We start from the raw sequence: 26217 nt of genomic DNA, 5'->3' as shown, positions 1-26217 counted from the left end.
TCATTTGTATGAAAAAAAGGCCCCAATCCATCGGGGGCGCTGCCACGGTCGCTGGCGCGGTGATCAGCGAGGCGCCATTTTGCGCGCCCGCTTCTTCGTGCGTGACGGCGCTATTTTGCGAACCTGCCGCCCTCACTGCTTCGCTCTCCTCCTGTCCCTCATTTTGGTCCTGGATCGACCCTACCTCACTCTCCTTTACCGGACCCCAGCTGTCTTGATCCGCCATAGCGCGACTTTCAAAATTCGGTTTTTATTTTTTATTTTCGTAAAACAAATTGAAATTTCGCCGTTATAATTTCGCGCGGGAAACGCGCTCCGAATCGATTCGGTCGAGCGCCGTACGCGCTCCGGCTCGATTTTCCCTCCCAAAATTTGGGCCTAACTAATTTAGTCCCGGGTTCGAATTCCACTCCTCGACACCAATTGTTACAGACGTGGCTTGGATGTTATTTACCGAGCGGTTTTATGGTATGACCACGTCTGCACAAGTTACCCGATTGTGCCCGAACGTTGACTAATCGCGCTATGCTAGACCAATGAAGGAAAAAGAAGACACACGGCTGGAATTAATACGACACGACACCAGGGATACGGTTCTCAAAGGTTGTTATTACAATAATGCGGAAGGTTTAGATTACAGGGACAAGAGGGAAACATAGGAAGGTGGGCACTTAAACACACTTATATTAACCCCAACGGACGACAGATAAACGGGACAAGGCTCACTCACACGGGGTTTGATGGCAAAGAAAGCGGGTAGCGATCGCTCCAGGTGCACCTGGGCTCAGGGCAGGATCACGTACGGTCCAGTTTAAGAGATGCGGTGGAGGTATTGCAGCGCTCGAGGGGTGGCGACTTCTCTCTCCAGGCTGGGGGCGCATCTCACGTCACATCCGGCGCGGGGCCGCGTATATCCGGCGGGGAGTGACACGCCCTCGGCTCGTTAGCTCCGCCTCGTGGAATCGGCACGTTGCTTCTCATTGGGTGCGTGCGGGGGGGTTACTGGCTCCGCCCCTGACGAGGAGCTGACAAGGAGCCCCTTCGTGGTAACCCCGTGGAGCGCATGGTCTGGAGCTAATCGAGCCGGTGTGAGGACGCATCCTCCCCCGCTCCGCCGCCATCTCCTCTGTTGTTGTTGTAATTGTTGGGGAAGAAGATGGAAGGAGGTATGGGAAAGGTCCTAAACTCACTACTGATGCCATATAATCACATTCTGGTGCAACGAAGAGTCATAATTAATGGAAACGAGGCCTTAACTGACATAGATTAAGAATAACTAGGAAGATGTCCGAAAGTTGTCTACGTGTGGTGCGGTGGACCTGGGCACGACATTTAATGGGGGAATAAGGGGAAGGTCGGCTCTACTGATTGTTATTTACATGCAATGGGACTAGGGAATGGGGGATCGGGGAAAGTTGGGGAGTATTGGAGAAAATAGGGGAATATTTACAAGCGGATATGGAGGCCAAATTCCATATTCGCAACAATATATATATATATATATATATATATATTGTTACTGATCGCGGTTTAGATGTTATGATGGGCCGAGCGGATGGTCCAACCGCGACCGTTACAGGATCCCCGATTCACCCAGAACTTTGGCCGTATCGCACCGCAGCTGCCCAATCTGGGAAAAGACTAAAACGACGAAATGCAAAGAGGAAAAGGAATAAAACGAGAAGACGGACAGAAGAGTAATTGGATTTATTGTACACACACAAGCAAAAAGGAGCAATCAAGTTTATTTACAACACATAAGACGCAGGTGACACAGTGCAAATACTAGCTTATACAGACTTAATTAACCCAGGGACAGAACAAACAAAACAAACTCACGTACACAAGAAGGGTGGAAAGGCAGGAGGTGGATGGCTGGAGGGATAGGAAGGTCCAAGGGGGTCCTGCAGCACGATCGGCGCGTTTAGCAGCCGCCGTTCCTTCACGGCCTTGCTCAAAACCGCCGTTCAGGCCCCAAGCTGCTGTTGTGGCTGCTGTGGACGTCGCGTGCTTTGCCAGGACTCGTCTGGTCCGTCTGGTCCAACCCTCAACTCTGTCTTGGTCCACTCACTCTTTACCACCGACTCCTCACCGCAACCAACGCAACCACTGACCACCACCACCGACTCCTCACCGCAACCAACGCAACCAACTGACCACCGACTCCACTGACTGACTCTCTCACGCCACTTGCGCGCGCGCCTTTATAGCGCCTCTGGCGATCAAGCCGCCGGCCTTCAGGACATGCCCATCGGTGTGCTCACCTCGGCCCTGGTTGGTCATGCGACCCTCTGGCTCCGCCCTTGATGACGACGGGCGGGCACGCCCCTCTTCCCCGACCCGATTGTTACTGTTAAATGGTGGTTTTGGAGGGGAGGTAATTGGCAATCGAGGCTCGGCAATGACGAAAGGGGATGTGAAAGGAAATGGAGATTTTGGGGATGGGAATGAAAGGGGATCTATTCTCTTTCACTGGTGCAATGGAGTACTTCAATTAATGGGAGACACAGCCTTACTCTAAAACACAGAATAAGATATAACTATCGAACAGGGGTATTCTATTATTGGCTGACGTGTATGCTTGTGGACTAATTATGGGATGCCCTTTCACCTTTACACAGCTCCGGAGGCAGGGGGGCGCAGAATAAACAATAATAATAATTTACACAATCAAAAAAATATACAGTCCTCATATCCGCAACACTGCACCCTCCTCCTCTTAGGCACGTCCCGGGCCTACAACTTTTATTTAGTGTGACACGTAGGTGTAGTTCCCTCTACTTTTAACCTGACCCTGAGTGCGACAGTTTTAAAACATAAATAAATGTGTCCCGCTGCTCCATTGCACCCTGCCTAACAGACTTACGCCCACAGTTAACCGAATTGCGGAATGGTCTTCAACTATACACTGACGGTGGGGAGCATTATTTACAATGACGCTATTTTTATTTACAAAACTAACCCAGGACCTGTGATTGTTCTTTCTGGGGGGGAGACAGTCTGCTCTGCATCGACGCACCATTAAAGCACACAAAAACGCACCAATACAAGCACCCTCAAGCACCAATCGGTGCAGTCACCATAGTTCATCAGTGTTCAATGCATGTTCAATAAAAATAAAATCAACAACCCCTAACCCTGCAGGTGATCTCTTGCTCTTCGGCTCCCTCTGCTGGTTATCATTATTTGTTCTTCCAGATGTTGTCATTCTTTCATTTTCTTACTGGCGGCCTATTTGCAATAAAGTGTGCCCAATGTGTCCTTTTTATTTTTCTTTTATTTATGGCCCACAGGGCCGACTACGTGTGCTTCACCTGTGGGGCATCGGTGCCCTGTGGCCAAGGTCCGCCAGCAAGATTTCGGGCCCTCATGGCCGGTTCCAGCAGAGGGGCCATGCCCCAACCCATGGGGTCCATAAGTGGTGCTCGGCCACAGGCATGTGGTCCATAATGTGGTGCATCGATGCAGACAGCTGGTTCTGGGAATTTCGGGCGCACAATGGCCGACCCACGCACGCTCCCCTCGGCGCCCAATGGCGCACAGGTCATGTGGGAGACAAAAGAGACAATTGAGCGAGGGGTAAGGTCACAAGGGTACACATCAATAAGGCAATGCAAGGCGAAATGCGTACGGAGGGCGAAATGAGAAAGCTCGTCCCTACCGTACGTCACCCCCCTGTCACCTACACTACCCTTGCCCTTACCCCATATTTACAAAATCTACCCATTTACAAATTCGTCACTACTGTCACGTCTTCCCTATATTTCTCCTACACCAAATTCGTCTCCACAATCCCTCGACTTCAAAATTTGCCATCACCAATTCATCATCAATCCTCATAAGGAGGGAGAGATGGAATTACGCACAATGTCACACCCACGTCATGATGCGTCTCACAATCCAAAACATTTGCATCAAAAATAATTAAACATGGCATGGTGTGTTGTTACCTCATCTCAGGTGAGTGGATGCAGATGGTGCGAGGAGACTTCAATCCTAACTATCCTCTAAATGACTTTAACACCCTTTACACTACCCGGGGTCTTTCCCTGCCAATCCATTGGCCACTTACTCTATGGGTTCTAACAACCAATTCCCATTGACCAAACTGTGGTGCTTCTCAATTTGGGGTCTCACTCCCCCGATTCATCTCCCGGTGCCCTTGCACAATTTCTGGGCTGTGACGTGTAGCTCTCCCAGCAGGTCTACCCACCTGCACACCTCCACCACTGCAGTTGCCTCCCGAGCTTACCTGCTCCTCACCCTACCTATCTAATTTGGGAAGGCCCCTCCTGGCTCTGTCACCCCTTGGTGCCCTCTGGCACTGGGCTACCCGGGTCCGTCCTCCGGATCCTCGGGCCCCATCCACAACAACTACTACCGGCTCCCAGAGCCCACCTGCGGCCTCACCTGGCCGACATCCTCACAGTGGTGGAGTGCCCAAACCAACTACACACACTAACAGGCTACACGCCCAGCCATTTCCACAACACTAATGCACCCATCCAAACATCATTCTTCCACTCGCACCACAGATGCCAATATCCAACCACAATTTACCTATACCCTCTACCTAACACTTACACTACCCACCCCGGGTATCCTTGATGGGGGTCCACTCTTCCCCCATTCACACCTTCGCACCATCCACTCCACTCCACAATTTCCACCATACTCACTCCACGACCATCCATTCCAATACTCCAGATATTCCACACTACCATTTATTCCACACAGCCACATACACCTGTTGTTGCACACCTGTGCAATCACCTGGTGCCACCTGCACCCTCCTCCTCTTCCTGGACCATTTGGTCAACACAACACGCAATCACCTTCACTCACTCATACACTGCTCCACACACCTGCTCAGTTGCACACCTGTGCAATCACACCTGTTCAATCCTCAAACACACGGCATCATCTCTTCTAACTACTCCCCTCTGAAACTTGTGCTTCCCAGTCGTCCCTTTAAACTATTGCGCTCCCACGTCATTATCATCCACACTAAACTACCTGCGTCCCCACTACAGGTATCCTTGTCACTAACTAACCTTAACGTCACCTAATGTCAATCTCTTCTAGATCCCTACACACAATATCCTAACCCACCCGGGCTAGTTTTCACTGCCATACACCCCATAATCTATTGCGCATTTGCCCCACACCTGTGAGGGATGGTGGATTTGCCATCCCACCACATCGGGGAGGTCCTACTATCAATTTGGCACACCAAATTTCAGCCAATCACCGTACCAATCATCAAATTTTGCCTTTTTCTAATTTTGGGTCCAAAACACTATCCTCATCACCCGTCTACTTATTAGATCCTCTCGGCGCGCCAATTCCCTTCTAAAGCTCGGCTTCGTACGGCCGAGCAATGAACGCGGGTTCTTTGGTGCCGGCGGCTGGATGCGTCCGGCACTCGGTGCAGGGACGGGGGCTTACCCGTGCCGAGATCCCACGCACCACCTCGGCGCGGAGCCATCCAATTTCCCGATCTCGACCTGCCGGCACGTCTCAACAAAAAGTGGTCGCCATGACGACCCTTCCTATCGAGCTGCCCGCTCCGCCTAGTTGAGCACGGACGCGGCCGTTCCAAGCGAGGCCCAGCGTGGATCGCGTACGGCGGTCCTTTCGAACCCGCCGTGGCTCGGATCCCCGCTGGTTCTCGCGGCACGCAAAGCCCGGCACGCACCGAGGGCCTGATTCGGCTAAAAGTCGCTCTAACCGCTAACCCGGTTACCGTCGATGCCTCATCTGCATGCTTACATGCATACGCTACCCCTTTCTTGCTCATACCTCCAGCTGTTCCCATGCTCCTCGTACCTTTCCTTACACACCTCGGTACACTCATTCCGCCCACAGACTTGGTCACACACCTGACCACCGAACACCTTGGCACACATTCGTCGCTCGCACACCTCACCAACACACCTCTTCGCGCCCCCTCCTCGGTCACCTCCTCTGTGACAATCACAGGTGTGCTTTCACTCGCACACCCCACCACGTGCCTCACGACCAACTCAAGTGTGCATTCCCACACAGGCTCTACCATTCCAGGTGTGCATTCTTCCATTCCAGGTGTACATCCTTGCTCACCTGTCACAACCAACTCACGCTCCGTGTCACTCTCACTACTTTCACCTCCATTCTTGACAGCGCACTCACCCTTACTCTCGACAGCGCACTCTTTCCCCATGCACCTGTCCGTTACACACCTTTCTCGCGCACACTCTCCCGTTACACCCTCTGTAACTCTCACCACAGGCGTGCATTCTCCTTCACTCTTGACAGCGCACTCTTTCCCCATGCACCTGTCCGTTACACACCTTTCTCGCGCATCCTCTTGCGCACACTCTTTCGTTACTTCCTCCGTAACACTTACCACACCGCGCTTCCATGTACCCCCTCGCACCCGCGCTACGACCGACTCACTCTCGACAGCACACTCACTGGTCGGCGCGCACTTTTTCTTCACACACCCCATGGTCGGACATTCTCGCACACCTCTTTTTTCGCACACCAGACCTGTCGCCCACTTCACCAACGGCCTTTCACGAACACCCGGATCCAAACCAATCCCCAAGCCGACTGAAGCTTTCCTCACATCATATACATTGCCGAATATTTCGCCACTCACCTTGGCACCTCGTCTCCGCACCTCTTTTGCCACCTGCAAACTCTTTATTTGGTTAGTGAGCAGCACATCACGATTCGAGCACAGACCTTGTACCAATTCCATTACCTCCTCCTTTATTTCTCTCTTAGTTTCTGTCCGTCTCTTCTTAATTTCACTCATCTCTTCTTCCACTTCCTCTAATTTTTGCTTCACCTCTTTTATTCCCCGGTGCGTCTCCTCAAGTTCGTCCTCTAAGGCTACCGTGACCGTCTCTATGTGCATCCTCACCTGCCGGTCCTTTGTCTCCATTATCTCTGTCACCTCGTCCACCCTCATTGTCAGTCCCTCACGTACCATCTGACATTGCCTCTGTGTCGCTATTAATTCGTTTTTAATTTCTTTTTGTGTCGCCTTTAACCCTCCGAGTACTGCAGTGTTCCTTTGAACCTGCTCCACTAACTCCGTCTGTCCCTCTGTCAGCTGTTCCACCTCCTCCGTCAGATCTTCTATTCCCCCTTGTAACTTTGCCGTCCCATTTCTCACCTCTTTCTCCATACGCTTCTCACCTCGCTTTACCTCCTCGTGTAGCCCCGAGACCTCCTCACTTGCACCTCGTCGTATCTCCTCTTTCATCTCCTCCATCTGTTTTGTAGATGCCACCCTCATCTGTCCCAATTCATCCCTCTGAGCATCCAATTTGGTTTCTACCCCGATTTTTACCTCCTCTATCTGCTCTCCCATTTGTTTAATTTATCGGGCGGATTGCTCCCCTATCTCCCGCAATTTGCCTTCCATGCTGTTTTCTAGCCCCATTAACCCATTTTTCATCCCCTCTATCTGATTCTCCTGGGCAGCCATTCTATTTTCCACCCCCGTTAACCCATGTTTCATCCCTTCAAATTTCTTGTCTAATTCCCCGATTTGGGCATTGGTACCCCTCGCTTCGTCCCTCATTTCCCCCATTTGGCCCTCCAATCGCTCACCCTGAGCTACCATCCGGTTCCCCATTTGTCCCATTTGCTCACCCTGAGCATCCATCCGGTTCCCCAAGTCATTCCTCAGGTCTTCACTTGTCTGGACCATGAGCGCCCTTATTCGTATCATAAAGAGGTCCAAATTCATCGGTGCTGCTACGGTCACGGGCGCGGCTAGATTTGGCGCCACAATAACCATGTGCGCGAGGGCGCCATTTTGTGCGCCTGATACCTCCTCAACCACCTCCTCATTGTTCTCCTCTACTTCGTCCCTCTGATCCTGGGTTACTCCTAACCCCTCCTCTAGCTCACCCACCTGCATCCGATCGCCTTGACCAGCCATGGCGCGATTTCAAAGTTCAGGTTTTGTAAAACAAAACAAATTTCGGCCGCTCCAAATTTTGACCAAATTTTTTTTTTTAGATGTTTTAAAAATTTGGTTCGGGCCCCGAATCTCACTCCCAGACACCAATTGTTACTGATCGCGGTTTAGATGTTATGATGGGCCGAGCGGATGGTCCAACCGCGACCGTTACAGGATCCCCGACTCACCCGATTCACCCAGAACTTTGGCCGTATCGCACCGCAGCTGCCCAATCTGGGAAAAGACTAAAACGACGAAATGCAAAGAGGAAAAGGAATAAAACGAGAAGACGGACAGAAGAGTAATTGGATTTATTGTACACACACAAGCAAAAAGGAGCAATCAAGTTTATTTACAACACATAAGACGCAGGTGACACAGTGCAAATACTAGCTTATACAGACTTAATTAACCCAGGGACAGAACAAAACAAACTCACGTACACAAGAAGGGTGGAAAGGCAGGAGGTGGATGGCTGGAGGGAGAGGAAGGTCCAAGGGGGTCCTGCAGCACGATCGGCGCGTTTAGCAGCCGCCGTTCCTTCACGGCCTTGCTCAAAACCGCCGTTCAGGCCCCAAGCTGCTGTTGTGGCTGCTGTGGACGTCGCGTGCTTTGCCAGGACTCGTCTGGTCCGTCTGGTCCAACCCTCAACTCTGTCTTGGTCCACTCACTCTTCACCACCGACTCCTCACCGCAACCAACGCAACCAACTGACCACCGACTCCACTGACTGACTCTCTCACGCCACTTGCGCGCGCGCCTTTATAGCGCCTCCGGCGATCAAGCCGCCGGCCTTCAGGACACGCCCATCGGTGTGCTCACCTCGGCCCTGGTTGGTCATGCGACCCTCTGGCTCCGCCCTTGATGACGACGGGCGGGCACGCCCCTCTTCCCCGACCCGATTGTTACTGTTCAATGGTGGTTTTGGAGGGGAGGTAATTGGCAATCGAGGCTCGGCAATGATGAAAGGGGATGTGAAAGGAAATGGAGATTTTGGGGATGGGAATGAAAGGGGATCTATTCTCTTTCACTGGTGCAATGGAGTACTTCAATTAATGGGAGACACAGCCTTACTCTAAAACACAGAATAAGATATAACTATCGAACAGGGGTATTCTATTATTGGCTGACGTGTATGCTTGTGGACTAATTATGGGATGCCCTTTCACCTTTACACAGCTCCGGAGGCAGGGGGGCGCAGAATAAACAATAATAATAATTTACACAATCAAAAAAATATACAGTCCTCATATCCGCAACAATATATATATATATATATATATATATATATATATATATATATATATATATATATATACATTTTATATATATATATATATACATTTTATGAGCCTCCCATTAGTGGAGCGATAAGCACCGCCTGCCACGCGGCAACGTTATCTCTGGTATCCACTCATCATATGGAGTCGACCTGGTTGCGGTTGGGAGTTACTAATAATGGTATCTGTAATCTGGTTCTCCAACCTAATGAGCGGACAACATGACGTCATCGCCATGCACGTCCGCCACATATATATATATATATATATACATATATATATATATATATATATATATATATACACATACATACATATATATATATATATATATATATATATATATACACATACATACATATATATATATATATATATATATATATATATACACATACATACATATATATATATATATATATATATATATATATATATATATATATATATATATATATATATATATATACATACAGACTTGGCATTTAATATGGAATTTTTTTTTTTCTTGACTTGGGTTTACTTTCTTAACTCAGTATATCAACCTGGTGAGTTTCTTTTACACTTTGGTGATTTATTTGTGAAAAGAACCATGTCACTGATTGTCTGTCGCAGCAAGAAGTGAACAACAGGATTATATCACAGGTGGCGTGGCAAAATGTACGGACAGGTGCATTTGATGATTGGCTTCACAGTTGGGTATACAAGGGTTGTTGCGTTCTGTATTAGTGGAAAACAACTGCTGCACGTCTCCAAAAGTTATTGCCGCTTCCTCTGGAGATGGTCCGTCAACTCGACAATGCTGTTTGTCATGGAGTGGTGGCTTTACGAAATTACGGCATGAAACAGCATGCTATTGCTCGGCAGTATGGCATCACTCAAGGTCAGGTGTCAAAGATCCTGAAACGAAATGCTCAGAGGGGTGTCCCTTCTCCAATACTGAGGCCAGGACGTCCCCGCAGAACCACAAGGAGGGATGATCGCCAGCTGCACCGGTTAGTCCGCAATGGCCGTACCAAGTCAGCTAATCGGCTTAGGGCTGAGTGGCAGCAACTGACAAATGTGCCTGTATCCAGAAGGCTAGTCAACCAACGACTGGTTCAAGCAGGCTATCGTGCCAGGCGTCCCCTGAGAAAGCCACGCCTGACCAGACAACACCACCAGCGCCGATTGCAGTGGGCCAGAGAGCACCGTCAATGGCAGCCAGGACACTGGAATCACGTGATCTTCAGTGACGAGTCTAGATTTCTGGTCTATCGTCAAGATGGCCACGTCCGAGTGCGCAGACAAGTGCATGAAGCCTACAACAAAGATTGTACAGTGCCAAGAGTCCAAGCTGGAGGTGGTGGGGTGATCGTTTGGGCTGCTTTTCATGCAAGGGGCAAAACTGACCTGGTTGTTCTGAATGGAAACCTGAACCAGTTCAAGTACAGGGCCATTCTGGAAGAAGCATTGCTTCCATTTAATCATGCAGCCTTTCGAGGAAACTTTGTCTTTCAAGATGACAATGCACGGCCTCATCATGCTTGCATGATCCAACACTTTCTTGCTGACCGTGGTGTAGAGCATATGGGGTGGCCTGCCACGTCCCCGGATATGAATCCGATAGAGAACTTGTGGGCAGAATTAACGCGTCAAATCGACCACTTGGACCAGCAGCCGACCTCTGTGCGTGAATTGCAGCAGGCTATTGTCACTGCATGGCAAGCGATTCCTGTCCAAACCTTGGCAAATCGCGTGAACAGCATGCCTCAACGTGTACGTGCTCTCCTGAATGCTCGTGGGGGTTACACTAAGTACTGAACTGTAATTTTACTGTCCGTAATCCCAGTTGTAATTTAACTTTTGTTTTTGTTAAAAAAAATTTGGCTAATGTGCAAAATAAAGAGATACTTCTGGAAAACGTACATAAGTTTAACACAGTACTGTCCATGAATTGAGTTCGATATCAGTTTACATCACTTTCAAGGATCAATTTATTTGTTTCGAAATGTCAAATGTGGTTTTTGTTTCTTTTAAAGGTCACATTAACAAAATCTAGAATAATTTCAACATAATTGCAATTAACTTTTGGTTCTAAGTCATCTTGAAAAGTAAGTTCACCCCCACAAAAAAAATATTCCATATTAAATGCCAAGTCTGTGTATGTATATATAATTTAGGGTGGGCTTCAAAAAAGCAAAATGCAGATTTTCTCCGGGACATGGCCTATTTTTGTTCCTTTTGGTGTCAAAGGAAAGCACACCAAATTTGAATGGAATCCAATAATATTTAGGGGTGCCACATCAGTGATGAATTTTCTCCCATGCAAAAATAGGAATTCCCATTTTTTGGGCTGTATATACACAAAATAAATACATAATTATATATATACATTAAATATAATATTAAAAATAAATATATAGTAAATATACATTAAATAATAAATATACATAAATACACATTATACATTATATATATACAATATATTATACATACAGTTTTGAGACTTCCTATGATCACTATCTGGGCAATTTTCATGCATGTTTTGTACAGGTTCCCGGGGTAAGGGGTACGCTTTTTTAGTGTGTAATATGTAGGCCTAACTTATTGACTGTGGCTCTTTTGTCGAGAGTGACCCTGTGGAGTAAGAAATAACAGGATTTTACCCACATTCTTGCTTATTTTGCAGATATGGCATGTGCTAGTACCAGTGTTTCATTGAAAACTCGGGCTCAGGATAATGTGTATCTCATTGGGTCCACTTCTGGAGATGCCATCAAAGGTGCCAAGCTCCCGACTGTGCATCAATCTCTTGTCCTGTTTTTCCATCACCTGAAGAAGGAGAATCGCACTGCCCGGGAGAGTGCAACCGTCACCATTGAAGAGGTTGTGAAGTTCTGGGAAAAAGCTCACCTACCTACAACGACGAAGCAGCACTGCATTCATCGTTTGGAGAGGCTATATGAAGAATGGAGGAGCCTCCAAAAAGGTGCAAAGCGGGGTGGTGCGACCCAAGAGAAAAAGGAAGCATCCTTCAAGGCCTCCTTGGAGAAGACGTTTGATCTTAGGCATGCAGATTCGGAGGCCATAATCACCAACCCCGAGGACAGGAAGTTTCTTCACGATCAATTCTCAGAGAGGAAGGCTTCAATGGGATCTGTAGACACTGTGTTGGAAGCAAAAACGTTCTTGTGTGTTTGAAAGATCAGCAGCCACGAGATGATTATCGTGAACTCCTAGAACTGACTGTCATCTACATGGGAGGAATCCCACCTCGTGGAATCCGGATCATGGCTCCAGGAGCAATGCACAGAGCCAGATGGATGGCAAAAGCACTATATTCACTACAGGTGTTCATGTTTCGGTCAGAGTTCCACTTGACACTTCGAGAGGCGAGAGAACTCCGAGCCTTCAACATTTTTGTCTGCCTTGTGTATGTACAGGCTTGGTTTCGGGCTCCACAAGCTATTGAGGCTCCCCTGAATGACATTAACCTCTTCAAGAAGTTGGAAAAGTTTGAACAAATCAATCAGAAGATGGCTCAGGCAGCCTTGAAGGCACTTGGCCGCCACACGTGGTACATGAGCCCAGTACTAGTGGCATTTGCATTCTTTGACACCAGAATTGACAAAGAAAGCAAGATCAATATGATTGAAGCATTGAAAAATGACGGTGAAAACCCCTCTCCAAAGAGACCAGCTATCAAACGAGGAACCGCCCTGTCAATCGCTGGCCTCGTAACAAAACACACCAAGCATTTCTTCAGCATCCTAGGGACCCCAACTGATTGGATGGATAAGGATCCTGGTTCATGGGAGCAAGAAACCAGCTTTCAGGAAGCAAAGAAAGCCGCCAGTGGCTTAGTCGTGGTGAACGACAGGGCAGAAAGGGGTGTCGCATTGATACAAGACTACAATAAGCTCCTTACAAAGGATGAAGAGCAAAAGCAAGCTCTGCTCCAAGTTGTTGCTGCTCACAGGAAGATGTACCCCGATGCCAAGAAGGCAACAGTGGTGAAACAGGCCCAGAAATAGGAGTTACATTTCTCATTATATTTGGGTTTTTTAATATTATGTGATATGGTGTCTCTTCATTTTATGAACAACATTTGGATTGTTATCATTGAATTTGAGTTTTCATAGCAATATAGTGCTATTTGTGCAGCTATTGTAACTTGTGTTTGCTAGAATACAAAGAAAGTGAGTGGAGGGTGGATTTTCATAAAACAAACTTCTGGTTTTGCTTTCGATCCATATATAGAAAAGTTTTGTAGACCTTTAGTTTGAAGGCTGATGTGGCACCCCTAAATAAAATCAGATTGCTTTCATATTTGGTGTCTTTTCATTTTGGAACAAAAGGAACAACATAAAGCCATGTCCCAGTAAATATTTTTTTTAAATTATTTTGAGCACCACCCTAATATATATATATATATACAGTGAACCCTCGTTTATCGCGGGGGTTACGTTCCAGAACCCCCCGCGATAAACGAAAATCCGCGAAGTAGCGACCATATTTTTTTTTTTTATATATATATATTTTAAAGCATTATGAACTCCCCACACTCTTATTAACCTTTCCCATACTCTTATAAACACTTCCTATACTCTTAAACACTTTTTACACTCTTAAACATACGTAATTTTAACAACATATAAAATTCTAATGGGTACTCACCATTGAAGATACTGTAGCTACCCATGGGTTCCCCAAGCAAGACCAGCATCAGAATCTCCTTGCTCCAGCCGGTGACGTCACCGGCGGGGATTCCCGGCGCGAGAGTGGCTGGTCACGTGACCGCTAAAGCGTGCCGCGCTTTGCGGGTATAATCAGCTACACCTGTTGATCACGTGACCACCGATTCACCGAAGCACGCCACGCTTGAGAGGCGTGGCTTTCGGTTTCTGGTTGTGCTTTATAATGCAGCCCGATAAATGGGCTTTTCAGTGTTCCCGAGTTGGTTTTGAGAATAAATATCTTCTCGGACGAGTTTGTGTCTTGCCCGTCATTTCATCCGTATCAAGCAAGAGCCCCGGCTCTTCAATACTACAACTTGCGTGATGAAGATGATGATGAATTAGCTGTGCAGTACTGATGACGATGAAGGTGATGACGATGATGAATGTACTGGCGTTTTCCATACGCACGACTCTTTGTCTACCCTTCTACTGTACACTATGTACAGTATTTTATTTCTTGTAATATGTTTTAAATACTGTATTTTTCTTATTTCTTTACGTTTTTTAATTTTTTAGGCTAGAAAATGCTTATTTTACCACAAAAATATTTAAAATAATAGTATATAAAAATACATTTATACCGCAAAATCCCGCGATATAGCGAAAAATCCGCGATATAATTTTACATATACTAGCGAGAAAAAACCGCGATGAACCGAATCCGCGAAAAGTGAACCGCGATATAGCGAGGGATGACTGTATATATATATATATATAGATATTGTTACGGTTCTCGCGCGACCCTCCTGCCCTTACCAAGGGGAGATTAAGCCCCTTGTTCTTTTTGGGTCGGCGCAACCGAGACACTTGAATCGCCCCTCCCAGCCAAACGCAAGGTAGGGTTTCAGGACAATTCTCGCATGTACCTAAATACCTGCGCCGCCGCGGAAGCGGGGAATCAAGCCTCGCATGAGCCACGCGTAATTTGAGTACACCGGGCGGATTGCGTACCACGTGGTCCGTGCAGTTACCTTTGGTATTGGAACCCGATTAGAGCGGTTCTATTCGTATCACGCTTAGTCAGTGATGGAAGGGACGAGATGATGACACAGAGCAGTCTTATACAGTCTTAAATTAACCCCTGACACGGGCCCGATCACACTCACAGGGGGAAATGAAGGTAGGATGATGTTCACGCGCTGACTTGGTCGTCCAGGAACGGCCCCGCCCGGTGTGGCTCTCCCCGGTCACAGCACGTCCCGCGATGAAGGCAAGCAGGCGGTGGGAGGGATCCTTGCAGCGCGTCTCTCGAACAAAGGGGCAGATCAGGCAGGCGGGAGGGAAATGTACACGTCTCTCGCCAGGCTGGGCGGTTTTCCACAGCGCGATTAATTCCCGGCGCGCTCTCACTCGCGTAGCCCAATAGAGGCTCTGCCTCAAGCTCAACCGAGCGTCCAATTTGTAAGAGCGCTTATAACTCGGTTCATGCGCGTCTTCTCTCAGAACTCGACTCTCACAAGCGCCTCTCCCACCAGAACTTGGTTCAGCTCACCTCTCGCAGAACTGCGGTGGGGGCTTCGCGCAACGGGTTATATTGCCAAACCCCCTTAGCTCTCTCGAATGTTCTAACCACGCCTTGTGACGCAGTGCCGCAGCCACTCCCTTTGAGCCCTGATTGGCGGCTCACGCTTACCGTCAGCTTCTCCTCCGCCCTCCTTTGGTCTTGCCTCGATTTGTCAGGCCTGCCTCGTGTTAATTTGCGCCAAAAAGCAAAAGGTGGCATAAGGCAATGGAAGGACCTAACTCTCATTATTCTACTCAACGCAAGACTAACACAGGAAAAGGACTATTCTTACACATACGAAGAAATAACTGAACTATCGCGAGGCTACGTGTTGTCGTGTGACTAACTATGAGGGGGAAAATTAACCTTTATTTGTACAAACTCAAAACCACAACATATATATATATATATATATATATATATATATATATATATATATATATATATATATAGTCGGTAACTGTGAGTTTTGCATGCACTTGTGACAGTATCTGTATTTATAATCCGTAATGACGCACTGCTAGATGGTTCCTCTGGAACTTTGCAGGCAAGGCGGACGTGCATGGCGATGACGTCATGTTGTCCGCTCATTAGGTTGGAGAACCAGATTACAGATACCATTATTAGTAACTCCCAACCGCAACCAGGTCGACTCCATATGATGAGTGGATACCAGAGATAACGTTACCACGTGGCAGGCGGTGCTTATCGCTCCCAGCAAGGTGCAGCAGCAGCTGTATGGGACACCTTGCTGGCGGTTCTCCACTGATGATATGAAGGTCGCATAGTGACTGATATATATATATATATATATATATATAGATATATATATATATATATATAGATATGTATTTGTCTTTGTGCGCATGCATATGTTTATTAGACAAAATGAGGGCTTATGGATTTGGTCTCGTCCGTCCGTGCGTCCGTAACCATATCGCGGAGATGTATGGACCGATTTTGTTCATACTTGGCAAAACGACAATACATGACGGTATACATCCATCATTTTGTTTCACGATGCGATCAAAGATGGCCGACCGACGGCCATTTTAGTTTTTTTTTAAACCCGATGTTGAACACGTCCTCAACCATTTCTCGGACATGCATTTACCGATGTTGTTCAAACTTTGCACACAGATAATGAATTATGGCTTACATATGCATGTCATTTTCTTTCGAGATCAGATCCAGGATGGAACGACTGGTGACCATTTTGTTACTTAAATGTGTCCCCAACCATTTTTTGAACATACACGGTCCGATTTTGCTCAAACTTCGCACAAGCACAGCACATGACGGTATATACGTACACATCACTTTATTTTGCGAATGATCAAAGATGGCAGAATGGCGGCCATTTTAGTTGTAAAAAAACAAAAAACAATATTGAACACGTCCTCAACCATTTCTCAGACATGCATTTACCGATCTCGTTCAAATTTGACACACAGATTAATGAATGTTGGCTTACATATGCACGCTATTTTTTTCGAGATCAGATCCAGGATGGAACGACTGGTGACCATTTTGTTATTTAAAGATGTCTCCATCCATTTTTCAGACATGCATGGACCGACTTTCTTCAAACTTAGCACAAAGACAATACATGAGCATACATATGCAGAAGATTTTGTTTTGTCATCCGACCAAAGATGGCCGACTGGTGGCCTTTAACTCCGTACAGCCAAATTAATAAAACCATGGCAGGGGCTATGACATTTTACGTCTTTTTTTTCTTGTTATTCGTAGTTTGATCTATCTCCCAAAACAACAAGATGTTGCGCTAAATATTAAAGAGAACATGGAGATGCAAATGATTGTGCACACATTGAAGTTCCTGACACTAAGAATGCCACTACGTGTATGCAAATGTGATGGAATATTAATGAATACAGCTATATATGTGTGTACGTGCATTCCGTACACACACAAACACATATCTACTATATAAGAGAGCCGTTGGTCTGTCTGTCTGTCTGTGTGTGTGTCGCCATTTTTCTCAGAGATAGCCATCTCTGAGATCTCATTCACAGAGACACAAATGAATCAAACAATTCCGGAAGTGTACGAAGTTGGTGGGAAGAGTTCTTCTTCTTTTCCTTTTTAGTTTATAGATTGTTATTTACAGTACTGTATTTATTATTTATTATTACTGATTTGATATTTGTGATGGATTCTGATTTGGATGTAATTGCTTTTCCATTATATTTGCCCTCATTTTAAATACTAGGGCATGCCCGTACTATATATAAGCTAGGACGTGCCCGTACGTGGGTGCCCGTTCCTTGCCAAAAAAAAAAAAAAAAAAAAATTTGTGTAGGGGTGTGTGTGTGTAAACATCCTAGGGCGTGCCCGTACGTGGGTGCAAAAAAACATGCGTGCAAACAACAACAACAAAAAAAAACTTTGAAACCACGTGGCAGTAACGACCACAGAACCCCCCCCTCTATTTACATGCAATGGTTTGGTCCATTCGCAACGCCAAAGCGAACGGCGAACGGCTAAATCGCCATAGCTCGGTAAGTACTTGTCCGATTAATATGAAACCTTGAAAAGGCACATCCTCGGGTCCCCAGCAATATACCTGGCAAGTTTAAAGTATATCGGACCCGTGGTTGTCGAGAAACAGCGGTCACAGACAAACGTACAAACGTACAAACAAACACACAGAGATTACTGGAATTATAGATAGATGTTGATCTTTCTTTTTCGCTTGAGCAACGCCGGGTACTCCAGCTACAAATAAACACTTACATACTTTACTCGGGGTACAAATACAAATACAACTTTGTCTGGGGGTTAACATAGGCTATGTGGCCGTGGCCTCATTCAGGGGTGTGGGGGACCAGGAGAGTGGCGTAAATTCTCGATATAAATATGTACGGTGTAGGGCCACCTGGTGATGGTGGCCGAGGGTATTACAATTCCATTATTCTTTTTTTACCTGGGAATAAATACCTTTTACCTGGGAATTCCTTTACCTTCTTTACCTTTGTCCATTGAGGTCATGAAGCACTCTTTGCAGGAGAAAATGTTTGCTCCTCCCCCCCCCCCCCCCAAACGGAGGGGCCTGTCAAACCCCCCCCCCCCCCAAAAGATGTATATGTCGTATATCTTTCCCCTCCCTCTCCCCTCACCTCTCACACCCCTCCCCCTTCCACTCCCTTCCTCACCCCTCCCTCTCCTGCTCCCTCCCCCCCCACCCGCCCCGCCCAGTACCCATATATATGTTGTATGTATACTTGTCAAACAGCCAACCTCTCCAACAAATTTCATCTGAATCCGTCCACAAATTTTGGAGATATCTTGCTCACAGACAGAAAGGGGGGAAAACATTACCTCCGTGCTCCGTCCAAGTACAGTGGTGGATATAATAACAATAATATAATGAGCCAATAGTGAAAAAGCTTTCATTGTTTAATGTTTCAATCATAATGATCTATAGGCTCTTTGAAAGTAGAATTCAACTTTGGAAAAAGTAAGTAAAATTTATATAAATCATTATTATCTTCGCCAGAGGAGAGGGTATTGCATTTGAGTCCATTTGTCTGTTTGTTTGTTTGTCGGCACAGAATAAATATGATTTTCTCTGCAAACGTTGGTCTGATTGACAGGAAATTTTCACCATTGGTGCAACTCCACCTGCATAATTTTTTTATGATAATTGTGACGTCATACATCACGTGGTACGGGAACCATCTTGGAAAAACCGAAAAAATTTGCACCTCTATCTCCGAAAGTGCTGAATAGAAAAAATTTGAGACATAGCTCATTGTAAAGAACTCTTCATGGGGAATAACATATGTTAATGATGATGTCATAGGTGCCTCCATTATGACGTCATAATTTGATAAGTACAAAACTTCATCCGATCAAGATGAAATTTCTTGAACATCATCTAACGATAAATTGGTGGATAAAAAAACGATGACGTCATCGGTCACGTGGTTCGGCCGCCATATTTGTTTTAACACAAAAGCCTTAACAACCACTAAAACACATCCTGTCGAGGGTTTGCAATCTGATTGCTCTTTCTTATTCTTCCTTTGCGTTTAGGACGAAGAGCATGCTTGGGTGAAAGCCTCGCCCGCACGGAACTATTCATCTTCTTCACTGGACTTCTTCAGCACTTCACTTTCAAGGCTCCCATTGGCACACCACATCCAGACCTGACACCACAGTTGGGGACCATTGCATCTCCGAAACCTTATGCGCTCTGTGCTCTGAAGCGCTAAAGGAGTTGCCAAATCAATGTGCTTAACCCTGAGATGAGAATAAAAATTTCAGAATTTAAAGATTACCTGAGAATCAATCTGAGAATCCTGAGAAATCAGTAACCTGAGAATTTAAAGCCCAGAACAAGTGTGTGTCTGCCCTCAGGAGAGCCAGGAAACAATATCTCTCTTCTCAAGATTGAACTCTCAAACCTGTCTCCCTCTTCCAAATCCTGCTGGCATCTGGTCAAATCTATTTCTGGTGTTTGTTCCCCCTCCATCCCCTCCCTTACCTCAAATGGCTACACAGCTGACTCCGCACGTGAAAAAGCGGAATGCCTCAACCCTGTGTTTGCCTCAAAATCAAATTATTTAGTGCAATTAATGGCCATTTCCTCACGTGTATATTGCGGTGCCATAAAGGACAAAGGATAAATAACATAGGATCCTTAAGACTTATAAGGCATAATTTATCCTTATGCCCTAAGCTAGTTAACATGCCCCCCCCCCTCGTGACGGGGACGAAGATACACCTTACTCCGACATTCGGCTAAACAGAACATATTACATGGTGATGGTTCTTACCCGACATCCGGAGCATGATACCTACACAAATCTCCTTGACTCTACATATCACTACCCTACAAACATAACAATATTACACCGAGGGTAAAATGGTTTGGATTGGTGAAGGGATGAGGGGATTTTTTGGTCTGTTTTACTTTGTATTCTTTGTCTATGCTATTAAATTCCTTTGATTTATTTAGCAGATTAAAATGAAGTTATCAAAATGATCCGTGTTTACTTTTTCACCAAAAAATCTATAGAGCTCCACATGGTGATCTTTCATTTTGGGGTCTTCCAACAAACATGGCTGCTTTTCATCAACCTGCTCAACAACTAAATTCATGTAGTGTTTTAATATTGATAAGGTGGACCGCAGGGTGATTCGTCCAATCTGCCTCACCCTAACCTCTCCCGATCAATCACTAATTTAGCGACAGACTGTCGAAAGAGACCATACGTCACCCGTCGGGAAAGCCGAACAGATCTTTGTTTTTTGGTTTAGAGAAAATTCAAACGAGAATCTGTCGCTGTGATTGGTTCTTTTTGTTTGGATAGGGGCCGGGTGAACCCCAAAGAACCTTCATCGCGATTTGAAGACCCCCTAATGAGGTTTGGTGCTAATTCACAACAGTCGTGGGTTTACTGACGCTGTGGTTATAATCACGAACGGCGTCCCAGACCAACACACATGTGGTGAAAACAGGTTTATTACGTAATAAACTGGATAGTATTCATTATTCACTTAAAACTTACCCTCCACAGTCTTCAGAAGGACTTTGTGCAAGCCAACTCTTGTTTCTGAAGGTTTTTTTTTTTTCTGGCAGTTTTGCTGCCAGAACAATGACCGATTACATTACTTTTATCAAATTAGACTTAGCATTTAATATGGAATTTGTTTTTTTTCTTGACTTGCGTTTACTTTCTTAACTCAGTATATCAATCTGGTGAGTTTCTTTTACACTTTGGTGATTTATTTGTTAAAAGAACCATGTCCCTGATTGTCTGTCGCAGCAAGAAGTCAACAACAGGATTATATCACAGGTGGCATGGCAAAATGTACGGACAGGTGCATTTGATGATTGGCTTCACAGTCGGGTACACAAGGGTTGTTGCGTTCTGTATTAGTGGAAAACAACTGCTGCACGTCTCCAAAACTTATTGCTTCTTCCTCTGGAGATGGTCCGTCAACTCGACAATGCTGTTTGTCATGGAGTGGTGGCTTTACGAAATTACGGCATGAAACAGCGTGCTATTGCTCGGCAGTATGGCATCACTCAAGGTCAGGTGTCAAAGATCCTGAAACAAAATGCTCAGAGGGGTGTCCCTACTCCAATACCGAGGTCAGGACGTCCCCGCAGAACCACAAGGAGGGATGATCACCAGCTGCACCGGTTAGTCCGCAATGGCCATACCAAGTCAGCTAATCGGCTTAGGGCTGAGTGGCAGCAACTGACAAATGTGCCTGTATCCAGAAGGCTAGTCAACCAACGACTGGTTCAAGCAGGCTATCGTGCCAGGCGTCCCCTGAGAAAGCCACGCCTGACCAGACAACACCGCCAGCGCCGATTGCAGTGGGCCAGAGAACACCGTCAATGGCAGCCAGGACACTGGAATCACGTGATCTTCAGTGACGAGTCTAGATTTCTGGTCTATCGTCAAGATGGCCACGTCCGAGTGCGCAGACAAGTGCATGAAGCCGACAACAAAGATTGTATAGTGCCAAGAGTCCAAGCTGGAGGTGGTGGGGTGACCGTTTGGGCTGCTTTTCATGCAGGGGGCAAAACTCACCTGGTTGTTCTGAATGGAAACCTGAACCAGTTCAAGTACAGGGCCATTCTGGAAGAAACATTGCTTCCATTTACTCGTGCAGCCTTTCGAGGAAACTTTGTCTTCCAAGATGACAATGCACGGCCTCATCGTGCTCGCATGATCCAACACTTTCTTGCTGACCGTGGTGTAGAGCATATGGAGTGGCCTGCCATGTCCCTGGATATGAATCCGATGGAGAACTTGTGGGCAGAATTAACGCGTCAAATCGACCACTAGGACCAGCAGCCGACATCTGTGCGTGAATTGCAGCAGGCTATTGTCACTGCATGGCAAGCGATTCCTGTCCAAACCTTGGCAAATCTCGTGAAAAGCATGCCTCAACGTGTACGTGCTCTCCTGAATGCTCGTGGGGGTTACACGAAGTACTGAACTGTAATTTTACTGTCCGTAATCCCAGTCGTAATTTAACTTTTGTTTTTGTTAAAAATAATTTGGCTAATGTGCAAAATAAAGACATACTTCTGGAAAACGTACAGAAGTTTAACACAGTGCTGTCCATGAATTGAGTTCGATATCAGTTTACATCACTTTCAAGGATCAATTTATTTGTTTCGAAATGTCAAATGTGGTTTTTGTTTCTTTTAAAGCTCCCATTAACAAAATCTAGAATAATTTCAACATAATTCCAATGAATTTTTGGTTCTAAGACATCTTGAAAAGTAAGTTCACCCCCACAAAAAAAATATTCCATATTAAATGCCAAGTCTGTATATTTCCAATGGTAGTTGATCAATTAGTTAAATTTTCGCATTGATCGGTTAGGCAGTTTCAAAGAGGAGGATTTCCACAGGTTTTTCACTCGGAACCAAAACGGCTGCCCAACCACGTGACCTATGACATAAGTTTACACTCTCGCTCCAATTGGGTAGGGGATAAGGTGTGTGAAGTTTCATGTTGACCGGATAAGGTTTATTTTTCTATCCAAGATGGCTGCCAAACAATGTTACATATGACATCATTATTTTCACACTATATGTAGCAATGGTGTTAGATGATATTTGGAAAGTTTCTCTTTGATAGGTTTCAGCTGTTTCAGGTAAAAAAAAAACATTTCTTTGATCAAACACGGCTTCTGGACCATGTATCCTCTGGTTTATTTGTGAACACCATGGTATCCCCATGGGTTGTGGAACGTGTTTGAAGATTCCCTCGATCTGGCCGGCTGTTCTGGAGAAGCTGATTTTTAAAGTTTTTTTAAATTTTCAATCCAACATCACTGCCGAACCACGAGACTGTTCTGGAGAAAAATATTTTTTACCAAGTTTCACGTTTTTTTATTTATTCATTAATTTTTGTATACAAAGTCGAGGCTCATGTAAGAGCTAACATGAAACAAAATAAGAACTGGAGCGGGAGACAAGAAGGGGAGAGAGAGGGAAGCATAACAACAACAGTGGAGAACAGGGACATTAGGAGATCTGTGGAAGGGAGAGGGCTGGGGCAGGGTGCACGGGACAAAAGATGGACACTACAAGGACGTTCAGGAAAGAAAACGGAATTTGAAAAAGGTGGATTTGGGGTATTTTAACGGGGGTAGAAACGATAAAAGTTTTGGATGGGGAAAGTTAAGAGATGGGGGTGAACAGCTGTTTTAAAAATCTGGAGGGAGGAGTGGGATTGAAGAGCGTGTGGGAGTTTTTTTCCAGAGGCAGGAAAAAAGAGGAATGACAGCGTGAAGGTGAGCAGAGAGTCTTGGTTTTGGCAGTTTCACCAGAAGAGGCCAGAGAGGAGTCGGCAGAAGAAAGAAAGATCACCAAGTTGCCTGCGGTGAGAGTGAAAGGTTCTTAGAATCAGTTTCATCGCGGGAGATTCCAATGATTCTAAAAGCCTTGGTTTATACAGTGTGACGCTGAGCTAGGTGTGAGGCAGGAGCACCAGCCCAGAGTGGAGAACAGTATTCCATCAAGCTGCGGATGAAAGCTTTGTATGTGGTGAGAAGCTCAGAAGTGTCCAGAAAGTATTTCGCACGATGGAGGATGTCCATTGTCCAGTCAGCAACTGGCTTTTGAGGCCAGCTTGGAAATGTGGTTTCCCAGGAAATATTATAACAGATCATGAGACCCAAGAGCTTGAGTGAGAACTTCTTCGAGAGGATTGTTGAGAAAGCATATGGGAGGATTTTCCAGACGGTCTTTTCAGAGAGACAAAGTGAGAGTGAGATTTGTCAGGATTGAAAGACATGTTCCAGTTGTTTGACCAGTTTGTGATTTTATATAGGTCTGCAGAGAGTGAAGAGGTTGCTGCCTGCCGATATGATGGTTGAGATATGGAGCGGCAGAGAGTGGAGTCATCAGCAAAAAGCTAGAGTGGATTCTCCAGAGAGTCGGGTAGATCATTAATGAATGAATGAATGAATGATCGTTTAAAGGCCATTTTTCCCGCTAGGGCGGGGGTTAGCCTTGCGGGCCCCATGACAATCATGGTTCCCTGTTTGAGGCAATGTTTTTATGGCCGGATGCCCGGATGCTCATTAATGAAGAACAGAAAAAGCACAGGGCCCAGAACACTACCTTGAGGAACGCCAGCCTGCACATTAAGAGAAGATGAGAGAATTCCATTTAGAGCCACACGTTGACCAAGATGGAAGAGGAAGTCTGCCAGCCAAGCATGGAGATTTCCATGGATATCATAGGAGGAGAGTTTGGTGAGCAGGGCGGATGCCAGACTGAGATATGTCAAGGGAGACAGCTCTGATTTCCTGTTTGGTGTTGAGGACCTCCATCAATTGTTGAGACAGCAGAAGCAGCATGTCCAGAGTAGAATGACCTGGTCTGAAACCAAATTGATGATCAGAGATCAAGCCATTGGAGAAGAGGAAGGATTTAATATCGGTAGTGATGATGGATTCCATGACCTTGCTGATGATGGGGAGCAGGCTGATTGGTCTGTAGTTGCAGGGATCTCTTTTTGCACCGTATTTGTGTAAAGTGGTGATGTTGGCTGATTTCCAAGCTGAAGGCAGATGACCTTGAGCAAAAGAGAGGGTGAAGAGAACAGAAAGAGATAGAGTCAGAAGATAGAGTGGCAGAGCAGGATTGTAGGACCCGTGGGCTGTTGCTGTCCGGTCCAGTTGCAGAATCGGAGTGGAGATTTGACAGCCACTTCTCCACCTTGTCGGGAGAGAAGGACACAGTCCAGGAGCAGCTGGGTATGGCTGGGTAAGGTGGGTATTGAGATCCAGATCGAGAAATTGACAGATTGTGTCAGTCCCAATGAGTCACAGAAGTCCTTTGCTGAGGTGCCAGGGCTGGTGCAAGAGGTGCCCACGCCCAGCCAGCTGGCATGATGACAATATAAATCGCCACATATTGGGAAGAGAGAGTTGGGATAGTGGGTAGAAGTTGGTCCATGTTTTCAGACAGGGAGATGTCGGACAGAGGTACTCGTGGGGTTTAGGAGGTGAAATGGCAGTGCACGGAGAGTGAGGAAGGGAGTTTTTGATAAAGAGAGCAACTCCACCATGAGGACGAGGTTCAGGGAGAAGGAAGTTTAAACATTTTAAAACAAAACATTGTCTGGGTATTCACTGAAATAATGAGGGTAGGGAGTCTGATGGGGATTATGAAATGCAGAGAATGTGCAGAAGGTGAAACAGAAGAATACGAGATTAACAAGCCAGGTGGGGAGGGAGGTGTATAAACACTTTGTTACTGTGGGGGGGTGGGGCATCCTTTTTATTTTCTTTATTAATTTTTTTTTTTTGAAGGTTGGATGAAAACAGATTTGATTTGAAAACCCCCAGCCCGCACCCTTCCACAGATCTACCGACGTCCCTGTTCTCTACTCTTGTTGTGCTTGTGTGCTTCCCTCTCTCTCCCACTCTTGTCTCCCGCTCCCTTTATTGTATGTTTTATGTGTCCGGGCAATGTTTTCATATTTAATGTGTTAGCTCTTTCTTACACGAGCCTCGACTATGTATACAAAAAAAAATTAAAATATAAAAATGTATGGATGAGCCTGCCGGAAAGGTAGTGGCAGCAGAAACGTTTAAGTTTAAATATATAAGTAGATAAGTTTAAATTGGAATTAGATAGGTACCTTGGTAGGTATGATATATTGTATGATATTGTTGCGGATATGGGATTTGCATCCATCCATATCCGCTTGTAAATATTCCCCTATTTCCTCAATACTTCCC

General features: G+C 45.9%; 1 protein-coding gene across 2 annotated transcripts in view; it reads left to right on the top strand.

Annotated features, from left to right (window-relative positions):
* Nucleotides 1-20476, top strand: part of LOC137434354 (cytochrome P450 2F3) — an 89305-nt gene extending 68829 nt beyond the window's left edge. For both annotated transcript variants that reach the window (XM_068127265.2, XM_078785436.1), the window contains exon 10: nt 19525-20476. In XM_068127265.2, the coding sequence (XP_067983366.2) occupies nt 19525-19703 (179 nt within the window). In that variant the 3' untranslated portion in view covers nt 19704-20476. The remainder of the gene's footprint in view (nt 1-19524) is intronic.
* The last annotated feature ends 5741 nt before the right edge of the window (nt 20477-26217 follow it).

Source organism: Myxine glutinosa, chromosome 10, assembly GCF_964187855.1.
Source record: "Myxine glutinosa chromosome 10, kmMyxGlut1.1, whole genome shotgun sequence".
Classification (NCBI taxonomy): Eukaryota; Metazoa; Chordata; class Myxini; order Myxiniformes; family Myxinidae; genus Myxine; species Myxine glutinosa.
Note: the sequence above shows the minus strand (reverse complement) of the source record. Positions and strands in the feature narration are given on the sequence as shown.